At 49.4% G+C, this 10,744-nt stretch overlaps 1 protein-coding gene across 1 annotated transcript; it reads right to left on the reverse strand.

Annotated features, from left to right (window-relative positions):
• Window positions 1-9,111: 9,111 nt before the first annotated feature.
• LOC139605114 (olfactory receptor 14A16-like) lies at window positions 9,112-10,087 on the reverse strand. Its single transcript, XM_071456502.1, has one exon. It carries the CDS (start codon window positions 10,085-10,087, stop codon window positions 9,155-9,157), a length of 933 nt encoding a protein of 310 aa, XP_071312603.1. The 3' UTR covers window positions 9,112-9,154.
• Between the last annotated feature and the right edge of the window lie 657 nt (window positions 10,088-10,744).

Genomic DNA, 10,744 nt, shown 5'->3' on the forward strand with positions numbered 1-10,744 from the left:
CATTTAAAGGGGGGAGGAAACTAACATAGATAAAATCCTACTGACCAATAGGTATCTCTGGGGGATGGGTGCTGGGGGGACAGACATACAAAACAGCGTATGGGGCAGGACTTGGGGGGTTGACCCTTGGCCCCTGGCTAATCACTCGACAACTTGGACCGAAACTTCTAGGTAGGGGGCTGGGATGTCGAGGTGACTGGCAGAGAGCCAGGGTGGGGGTTTTGGAGATCTTATCCCGGGAAAGGGATAACACAAGTAGAGGGAAAAGGAGGGGGGGGGGGGGGGGGTACAGTCTGGGATAAGCCATTTGGGAAAAACATGGGGATACAAAACCAACTACTTCAAAGTATTACAAAATATAAGAACGCACTACAACACTCTGTGGCTCCATGGAATGTAGGGATCATTGTGACACTGAGAGGCCCCATCAAACCAAGAGTCCATTGTGACACTGTGGGGACTCTTGGAATTGTAATGCCATTGTGACACTTTGAGGTGTCATGAGACCAAGGGGCCGTTGTGACACTGCAAGACCCCAGGGAGCCAAAGGTCAGTTGTGACATTGCAAGACCTCATAGAACCTAATGGAGAGACCATTTGGACACTTCAGAGCCTCATGGAACCAAGGTCCATTGTGACACTGAGGGATTCATAGAATCATGGAGACTCATAGAATCATTGGGACACTGTGGGGCCCTATGGAATAAGCAAAGCCTTGTGACACTGTGAGGCCTCATGGAAACCATGAGACCATTGTGACCCTGGGGGTCCCCACAGATCCAAGAGGACCATTGTGATACTGTGGGGCCTCATGAAACCAAGAGGCCTTTGTGACACTGCAGGGCTGCATGGAACCAAAGGTCCAGGGTGACACAGAGGGGCCTCCTGTCACCAATGGTCCATTGTGGCACTGTGGAGCCAAAGGAGACCATTGTGACACTGCAAACCCCCAGGGTCCAAAGGTCCATTGTGACATTGCAGGGCTCATGGAACCGAGGAGTCCTGTGACATTGTGGGGCCTGTGGAACCACAGAGACCATTGTGACACTGCAGGGCCTCATGGAATCATTGGGACCATTGTGACACTTTTTTATGAAACCTTGGGGCCACTGGGACACTGTGGAACTCAATCAAAAGAAGGGTCTATTGTGACACTGCTGGACCCCATTGAATCAAGTCACCATTATGACACTGCAGGGCCCCATGGGTCCAGGGAGCCATTGTGACACTATGGGGCACCATAAAACCAAAAGAACATGGAACAGGTCTGGCTGGCTTGGCCTCCCAGGGACCACCTGACTGGTCCAGCTGACCTTGGCATGTTGAAGGTCTCTTCTCATCTGCTGCTGAAGCACTGGGGCTCTGTGCTTTCCTTCCCAATGGAAAAGAACTCTCCTTCTCCACCAGGTACCCATGGACAGAATTGGGATTTCACCTCCAAATTTCCTTATATCCAGGGATTGCTCCCATAGGAATATTGCCAGGACAAGTCTGTCTTGCATTGGTTTCACCTCCCATCTGTCCCAAAACATTGGGGAAGGCTCTGAGATTTCCTTCCCATGGGAAAGAACTGTCCTGCTTCTCCACGTGCCCATGGCCGAGGTTGGGATTCTACCTCCAAAATTCCCTACATCCAAAGATAGCTCCCAGACAAAATATGTCATTTCTGACAAGTCTGAATGGCCTTGGCCTAGTGAGGCTCTCACCTGCCTTCCAAACCCTGGAGCTCTGTGCTTTCCTTCCTATGGAAAAGAACTGTTCTCCTCCAGGCACCCATAAGTAGAATTTGGATTGCACCTCCAACATTCCCTGTTGTGAGAGTCTGGCGGAGATTGTTGGCTCAAAACATTTTGTGTGTGGGGGAGGAAGGGGCAGGTCCAGCCTTGCCCTGCCCTGGAAGCCCAGCCCTGCCCTGCCCTGGAACCCCAATCCCCCCAGAGCCTCTATCCCAGCCCAGCAGTGGCTGCCAGTCCCTGGCACAGCACAGGCAATGCTCCACAGCCACCTCTGCAGCCCCAGCCCAGCTCCTGAGGGACCAAATGAGCCCAAGCCCCACCTGGGGGAAGGGCCCAGGGAGACCAAGGGGTATTGAAGGCTGACCACAAGGCAAGCACACATCTTGACCCTGCATCCTCTTGGAATTTCCATCAGAGAACAGTGCTGGAATCCAGGAGTTGGTAGCTGTGTGTGTGCTTCTCTAAATCTTTCTTGTCTTTCTCTCTTTCTGTGTCTTCTTCTATTTCTGTGCTCCTGTAAATTTTGATTAACATTAAATTGAACAGGCTTAGAGTTTGTGAAGTTGAATGGGCCAAGTCAATGCTTTGAAAAGTGTTTTGGTTGGTTTAATTTTTGTCGTAGTTTGATATGAGAAGAATTTTAAAACGTAATACAAAACTTTTTGTGTCACTGACAATCTGTTAAACCACTGAGATACTGAACACGCCCTGTGAAACACAAATGTTAAAGATGAAAAAACCCAGGAACCTCCTCTTTCTTTTCCTGCCAACAAAGAAGCAGCGGGCCCTGGCCCCGGCCCCCATCTCAACCAAAGCAAACCAAACCAAACCAAAGCAAAGCAAAGCAAAGCAAAGCAAACCAAACCAAACCAAACCAAGCAACCCTGCCATGGGCTGAGCCCCTTCCCCCCTCCCCAGGCTGCCCCCCCCCCCCCCCATCAGCCCCATTCTGACCAAACCAAACCCCAACAACTCCCAAACAGGAAAACAAAAGAGGCTACCCCAACCAGAACAAAGCCAGCCACAACCATTAAAATATTACCATTAAGTCCCCTCCCCCCAACACAACTCAAACCAAAAACCCCTACAACCTACACCCATACAAAATAACCCTACAACTAAAATTAAACACAAAAAAACCCCCAAAACCAACCATAAAACCAATCCTAACACAACCCAACCGCAACTTCCACCACAAGTTACTGGCAGGTCAGGTGTTAATCCTTTCAATACTTCATTGCTCCATTGAGTAAAAGAAAAAAACAAAATACCAGCATATAAAAATATATATATAAAACCATTAAAGTCAGTAAAGGAGAAATTAAATCCCAAATAAAAAAGAAGAAAAAATACCTTAATCTAAAAACTAAAATACTCTTGTAAACTATAATGAAAAAATTCTTTTTCTTTATAACACAAAAAACTTAAAAAAAAAATTACAATTAATATCAAAAAATCCCCTCCATAATAAAATAAACAAATGTTAAAATAACTGTAATTTCATCAAAAGTTTAAACAGGAGGGAAAAAAAATCCAAGTAATCCATTATCCCCAAGAGAAGATCTCTATTCCCAGAGATAAAAATAATTTTAAAAGTAAAAAATAAAAACTTTTACCCTTAAAGAATCCATCTTTAAAACAACACCCCATAAGTTGACATGGCCCATCTACAAGCTGTAAAAAAGCTTGCAGCAATAAAAACAACTTCACAAGAACAAAGTTCCCCAGACAACTGTTATCCATGATAGAATTAAGAACCACAAAAAAAAATTTTTCTTCTTGTAAAAAAATCTCCATAAACTTAGCAAGCAAGACTTCTTTCCCGAAGTAAACTAAAAAAAGACTATTCTAGAAATAGTAAACAAACTAGAAATTTTAAGTTTACTTACTTTACATTGTCAGTAAAAAGAAAAAGTTATAAAGAAAAAAAAAGTGTTCTAAAGGGTTTATTTTAATTCTTACTACTTTTTTCTTTTTCAATTTACTTTTAATAAAAATTTCTTTATACCCTCTTAAAATGTTAGGCCTAGTTTACCTTTCCCGTAATCCTATCTCACAACAAAATAAATACATAAATAATTAACCAACACTAAAACTCACCACACTCATCAATACATTGATTAAGAAATCTCAATATTAGAAAAATCTTAAATTAACAAACTAAAACCACTACTGTGTCATAATAAACCATTTGCTGAAGTTTCTCTGGTTTTCTAAAGCTCCCAGTAGGGCCTGTTTTGTTCTTTTGAGCTCCTGAGAATCTTTGTTGGTATTTCTCCAGGGAGTCCAATTCAGAGTACACAAACAACTTTAATTCCTTTTAATTGTCTTCTTGAGAGAATTGTTTGGGGGATGCTTGTGTGTCCTGCTTGGCCCAGCCCAGGCAGGGCTTTCCCAGCCACATTCCACACTCCATTGCCCAGCTGGAGCCGCTGGTGCCTCTGAGTTGTGCTGCCCCAGCCCCAGGGACGCTCTCCTTGTCTGCCCATTCCCCCACGCTCTCTGGGCAGGGATGGCCTCACTGGGGGCTGCTGACATCCTCAGCAACTTGGAGGCTGCTGCTGAATTTCCCTGCTCCAGAGGCTTGTTCAGCCTTCAGCTCTTCAGTGCAGGAATTCAGTGTCTCAGGGCTCATTAACATTCAGAGCAACTTAACAAGCCAAGCCTCTGGGAATAATTAGATTTCAGTTTCCAAATCTTGTGTGGTTAATAAGAGAGATTTCAGAAGTGCATTCAACTGAATATGTTCTATTTAAAATGACGGTGAGAAAAAATTTTTTAGGTCCTGTTTAGTTTGGTTTTTTTTTCCTGTTAATAGCAATCTCCAACTGACACTGAATCCAAGTACCTTCTCATGCAGTTTGAATAGATATGAAAATCAAGACCCTTCATGGCTGACAATCAATCAGACTCTGTCCCTACCCCCAGCCCACCATTTCCCCCATCCAAGCCCTGGCACTCAGAGCAGCCTTGTGCAAATCTGAGCTGCCTCCAGCCCAGGCTGCACCTGCAGCTTTCAGCTCCTTGGCTCCAACTCCCACCTGCTTTCCTTGCAGAAGGAGCTGCCTGAGACACAGAGGGATGTTCATTTCTTGTCAGCCGGCAAAGGCAAGGGAAGGCACAGCTACACCAAATGCAAAAGTCTTTTTTCTCCCTGGCTCTGCCCTGCCCCTGATCCCCACAGCCTGTCCTGTTTCCTTCATCCCTGCATTGCCAGGGACTTTCGGGGACATGGGAGCTCTGCTCTTGCGATGGAAGGAGGTGCAAGTGCCACCATTGGGGTGGGAACCACAACTCATCAGGTTTGTGTCCTTTGGGGTCAGGAACTGGTGAGACTCAGAGGCACAGAAAGTTTCTCTTCATGGCCAACAGACCATAGTTAAACAGGACACAATTTAATAACAATCATGCTCTTCCCTGAGCTATGTGCAATGTCCCAGCAGCATCTGATGAGTCCACCACCCACAAGTGATTTTCATACTAAAAATAATTTTTGACAAACATGGTTCTGTGATAGATATAAACACAATCAAGTCCTTGTATCAGGATGCTCATCTTGGAGTGGGGGGGAAACAGCTCCAACAATTCCTGATTTGCAAAGCTGTCAGAGGTGGATGGAGAAGGGAAGTCAGGCTGCTCTGGTGCTGAGGAAATGCTGAAACCAGCCTGACTCATTTCATCTCCTCTTGTCCTGGCTGATCTCCCCTCTTTCCCCTCCCACCCATTGGCTTTTGTCTCCCACCAGGCCCCCGGTGAAGAGCCTGGCTCTGTGTTCTCCATCCCCTCCTCGCTGGCACTGCCAGGCTGGGATGAGGAGCCCCTCAGCCTTCCCTGCTCTGGGCTGGACAAGCCCAGCTCCCTCAGCCTCTGCTCACAGCCCAAGGGCTCCAGCCCCACCTTGGAGGCCCTTCCCAGACCCTGCTGCAGCTGCCAGACATCTTTCCTGCCCTGGGCAACCCAAGCCAGGCCACAGTGACCTGGATAATCCCCGTCCTTGATGTCCTGGTCACACAGCCCCTGCCCCTTGTCCCCATGTCAGGCTCTGGGGTGGATCCTGTGGAACATCCTTTGGTGGAGGCTGTGGCTCCAGGTGGGCCGGGGGGATCCCGGGGGACAGGGACCCCGCTGGGCATGGACAGCATTGGACTTGTTGGGAGAAACTGAGAGGGGGAGCTGGGGCCGAGTGACCAACCCAGTGACCTGACACAGCCCTGCTGGGATGGCACACAGCCCCTCTGGGATGGCACAGCCTGCCCTGTGAGCTCACAGCCCCTTCTCTAATGTCACACAGGCGGTCTCTGATGTCACAGCCAACTCAGTGATGTCATAGTCTGCTCTGTGATGTCACAGCTGGTGCTGTGACATCACAGAGGCAATCTATGATGTCACAGCTTCTCAATGACCTCACATTACCCACTCTGTGATGTCATAGCCCACTCTGTGATCTCATGTTACCAGATGATCAATTGCCTACACCAGGTGAGCTGACACCTGGAGCTTGTTCTCCACATCCCCAGGCCAATGGAAACCACACAAGGCCCATTGTGTGAGAAGGGGAACTGGAAGTTCAGCAGCCTCAGGGTCCTGCCAGCTCAGCCAGGCCCACTGGAACATTGGGGTTTTCAAGTTTTCAATATTCTGGGTAAGAAAGAGAGGCAGTAACAAAACTTCTACACAGCAATTAGGAAGGGCAGACTTTGGCTGTTCAGGGTGCAGATTTGGGGAGTACCAAATCAGGTACTGATTTCTTTAAGGGAAATAGCCTGTATAAACAAATGGGGTCCAGGAAGGATGGACACATTTCAAGAAAGTAATCTTAAGGGGGAAGGAGCAGCCTGTCCCAGTGTGGCAAAAGATGAGCTGGTGAGGAAAATGACTGGCCTGGCTGCCCATGGAGCTTTTGTGGGAACTCAGGAAGCATTTAAGGATTTCGATGGGTTATTCAGAAAGAAAAGTTGAGATGTGAAAGCTCAGATAGAACTTAACCTGGCAGCTTCTGTAAAAAAAAAGGTTTTAAAAAAAATAATAGCAAAAGGAGGGAGAAAAAGAACCTCTACTATTTATTCGATGCAGTGGAAAGTAGAGTAAATAAAGATAAGGAAAAGGCTGAGCTACTGAACACCTTTTTTGTCTCAATTTTTAATATTAGGACAGGTTGTCCTCAGGACAAGTGTTCTCCTGAGCTGGTAGATGGGCACAGGGAGCAGAACAGCCCCCTGGAATCCAGGAGGAAGCAGCTGCTGACCTGCTGAGCCACTCAGATGCTCACAGGTGTATGGGATCAGATTGGATCCATCCTAGGGGGATGAGGGAGCTGTGGATGAGCTCCCCAAGCTGCTCTCCATCATTTACCATCAGTCCTGGCTCAGCAGGGAGGGCCCAGAGCACTGGAGGTGCCAGTGTGAGCCCATCCCCAGGAAGGGCTGGAAGGAGGAGCTGGGGAACTCCAGGCCTGTCAGCCTGACCTGGGTGCCTGGCAAGGTTATGGAACAGAGCACCTTGAGTGCCATCACAGGGCACCCACAGGATGGCCCAGGGATCAGAGCCAGCCAGCGTGGATTTAGGGGTGGCAGGTCCTGCCTGACCAACCTGGTCTCCTTTTATGCCCAGGTGACCCAGCTGTGGATGTGGGAAAGGCTGTGGATGTTGTGTGCCTGGACTCCAGCAGAGCCTTTGACTCTGTCTCTGACAGCATTCCCTGGAAAAGCTGCAGCCCACAGCTTGGGCAGGTTCCCTCCTCGCTGGGAGATTTAAGAGCTGGCTGGAGGCTGGGCCCAGAGAGTGGTGGGGATGGTGCTGCACCCAGCTGGTGTCCAGGCACTGGTGCTGTCCCCAGGGATCTGTGCTGGGCCCAGTCCTGTTTAATATCTTCACTGATGGTCTGGGTGAGGGGATCGAGTCCAGCATTCACAAAGTGCAGATGGCACCAAGCTGGGTGTGAGTGTGGATCTGCTGGAGGGCAGGGCAAGAAGACACAGCCTTAAGCTGCGCCAGGGGAGGCTCAGGCTGGACAATAGGAAGGAGTTCTCCACAGAAAGGGTGAGTGGGAACTGGAATGGGCTGGCCAGGGGGGAGGTGGCAGAGTCACTGTCCCTCTCCAGTGGCACTCAGTGGCATGGTCTGGGTGACAAGGCAGTATCAGGGCATGGGTTGGACTTGATGATCCCAAAGGTCTTTTCCAGCCTATTTGATTCTGTCATTCTCTGATGATTGGGACACTCTGGGGCCATTGTGACACTGCAGGGCCTCGTGGAACTAAGAGGACCATGGTGACACCGTGCAGCCCCACAGAACCAGGGCTCCATTGCTGTGCTGTGGGGCCAAATGGACCCAGGGAGTGCCCCGTGACACTCTGGGCCCTCGTGGAACCACAGAGGCCATTGTGACACTGCAGGGCCTCGTGTAACCAAGGGGTTTCACCATTTTGACCCTGCAAAACCAAGGAGACCATTGGGAGACTGAGGAACCCCAGAGACCATGGTGACAGTGTGGGACCTCATATGGCCATGGGGCCTTTGTGACACTCTGGGCCCCATGGAACCAAGGGGCCACTGTGGAACTGCAGCACCAACGAGAACATTGTGACACTGTGAAGCCCCATGGAACCAAGGGGACCATTGTCACATTTTGGGGCCCCATGGAACCAAGGGGACTATTGTCACATTTTGGGGCCCCATGGAACCAAGGAGACCAGTGTGACAGTGCAGGGCCTGGTGTGACCAAGAGCCCATTGTGACACTGAGGGGCCCCATGGAACCAAGGACATCTTTGCAGATGTCACCGAGCTGGATGTGAGCTTTGATCTGAGGGAACATAGGAGTGATCTTCACAGGGACCTTGAAAGGCTGGATCCAGGGGATGAATCCTACAAGGTGAGGTTTAACAAATCCAAGTGCCAGGCCCTGATATTTGGCCCCAGTGCTACAGGCTGGGGACAGAGTGGCTGGAGAGCAGCCAGGCAGAAAGGGCCCTGCAGGGACTGATGGAAAGCAGGCTGGACATAAGGCAGCAGTGTGCCCAGGTGGCCAAGAAGGCCAATGGCTCCTGGCCTGGATCAGGAATGGTGTGGCCAGCAGGAACAGAGCTGCTGTGCCAGCACTGATCTGCCCCCAGCTCTGCACACAGACATTGCTGCTGCAGCTCCAGAGAAGGCAACACAAGGGCATCTCTGCAGAAAACTCTGCTAGGAGATCCTTTAGTTCCTTTAAAGCCACCAAGAGCACAACCCCTCATTGACACAGTCTGTGGCCACAGTAAAGATGTAGAGAAACAAAATGAGAAATGGCACAAACAATGGCTTTTCTTTGTAGATAATATGAAAAAAGTAAAAAAAAGAAAAAGAACTTCCAAAATGAAACCAACAAGAAGTATCAAAGATGACTTTCATTACAAGTGATTTGCAGAAATTGGCCAATAGTTTATTGTTTCCGAAACCATCCAGTCATCAGTCTGCTCACTTCAGCCTTGAGCTCCTGGTTCCTCAGGCTGTAGATGAGGGGGTTCAGGGCTGGAGGCACCACCGAGTACAGAACTGACAGGGCCAGATCCAGGGATGGGGAGGACATGGAGCAGGGCTTCAGGTGAGCAAATATGATAGTGCTGAGGAACAGGGAGAGCACGGCCAGGTGAGGGAGGCAGGTGGAAAAGGCTTTGTGCCGTCCCTGCTCAGAGGGGATCCTCAGCACAGCCCTGAAGATCTGCACATAGGAGAAAACAATGAACATGAAACAACCAAGAGCTAAACAGGCACTAACAGCAATGAGCCCCAGTTCCCTGAGGTAGGATATGGAGCAGGAGAGCTTGAGGATCTGTGGGATTTCACAGAAGAACTGGCCCAGGGCATTGCCATGGCACAGGGGCAGGGAAAATGTATTGGCCGTGTGCATGAGAGCATTGAGAGAGGCACTGGCCCAGGCAGCTGCTGCCATGTGGGCACAAGCTCTGCTGCCCACGAGGGTCCCGTAGTGCAGGGGTTTGCAGATGGACACGTAGCAGTCGTAGCACATCACGGTCAGGAGGACATACTCTGATCCAAGGAAGAACAGAAAGAAAAAGAGCTGTGCAGCACATCCAGTGTAGGAGATGTTCCTGGTGTCCCAGAGGGAATTGTGCATGGCTTTGGGGACAGTGGTGCAGATGGAGCCCAGGTCAGCGAGGGCCAGGTTGAGCAGGAAGAAGAACATGGGCGTGTGCAGGTGGTGGCCGCAGGCTACGGCGCTGATGATGAGGCCGTTGCCCAGGAGGGCAGCCAGGGAGATGCCCAGCAAGAGGCAGAAGTGCAGGAGCTGCAGCTGCCGCGTGTCTGCCAATGCCAGCAGGAGGAAGTGCCTGATGCAGCTGCTGTTGGACATTTGTGGTGCCTTGGCATGGGGATCTGTAAGAAAAGTAATCATGGAATAGTTGGCTTTGGAGAGGACTTGAAATATCCCAGCACAGGCTGGGGGCACTTCCCCCCCACTGCCTGCCCAGGGCTCTGCTGCCTGGAGCTGTCCCTGCCAGCAGCTGCTTCCCTGTGCCCAGGGCTGGGCCCTGCCAGTGCTGCCAGAGCCCAGCCCAGCCCTGGGGGCTCAGCTCTGCCCTGCAGAGCCCTCCCAGCTCAGGCACTGCCCAGGGGCAGCTCTGGCTCTGCAGGCTCTGAGGGCAACGTCAGAGTGATAGTGGAGCCCTGGAAAATGTTAAAAATAGTCTTTGAAAATATTGGGCTTTGTGTTTTCTCAGATCACTGCACCTGCGTAAGCAGTATGATAAAAGATATAATTGTTAGATGTGATGATTGTTTAGTAATTAAATATAATTATTATATAACCAAAGGAAGAATTATGGGAAACTATGTTGGAAATTTAAAGGGAGGTATGTTTAGCTGAAATCTGTGTATACAGTAGATGAATATAAGTTTAATAATTAACATGAAAGTTAACTAATGATAGAGTATAAAACACGTTCACCTCGAATGTATGGTCGGAATCAGATTTAGGTGGAAACTACCCTGATTCCCAGAGCTCTTGAAT

This window comes from Agelaius tricolor, unplaced genomic scaffold (assembly GCF_023055355.1).
Source record: "Agelaius tricolor isolate 1412-34295 unplaced genomic scaffold, bAgeTri1.0.p SCAF_60, whole genome shotgun sequence".
Classification (NCBI taxonomy): domain Eukaryota; kingdom Metazoa; phylum Chordata; class Aves; order Passeriformes; family Icteridae; genus Agelaius; species Agelaius tricolor.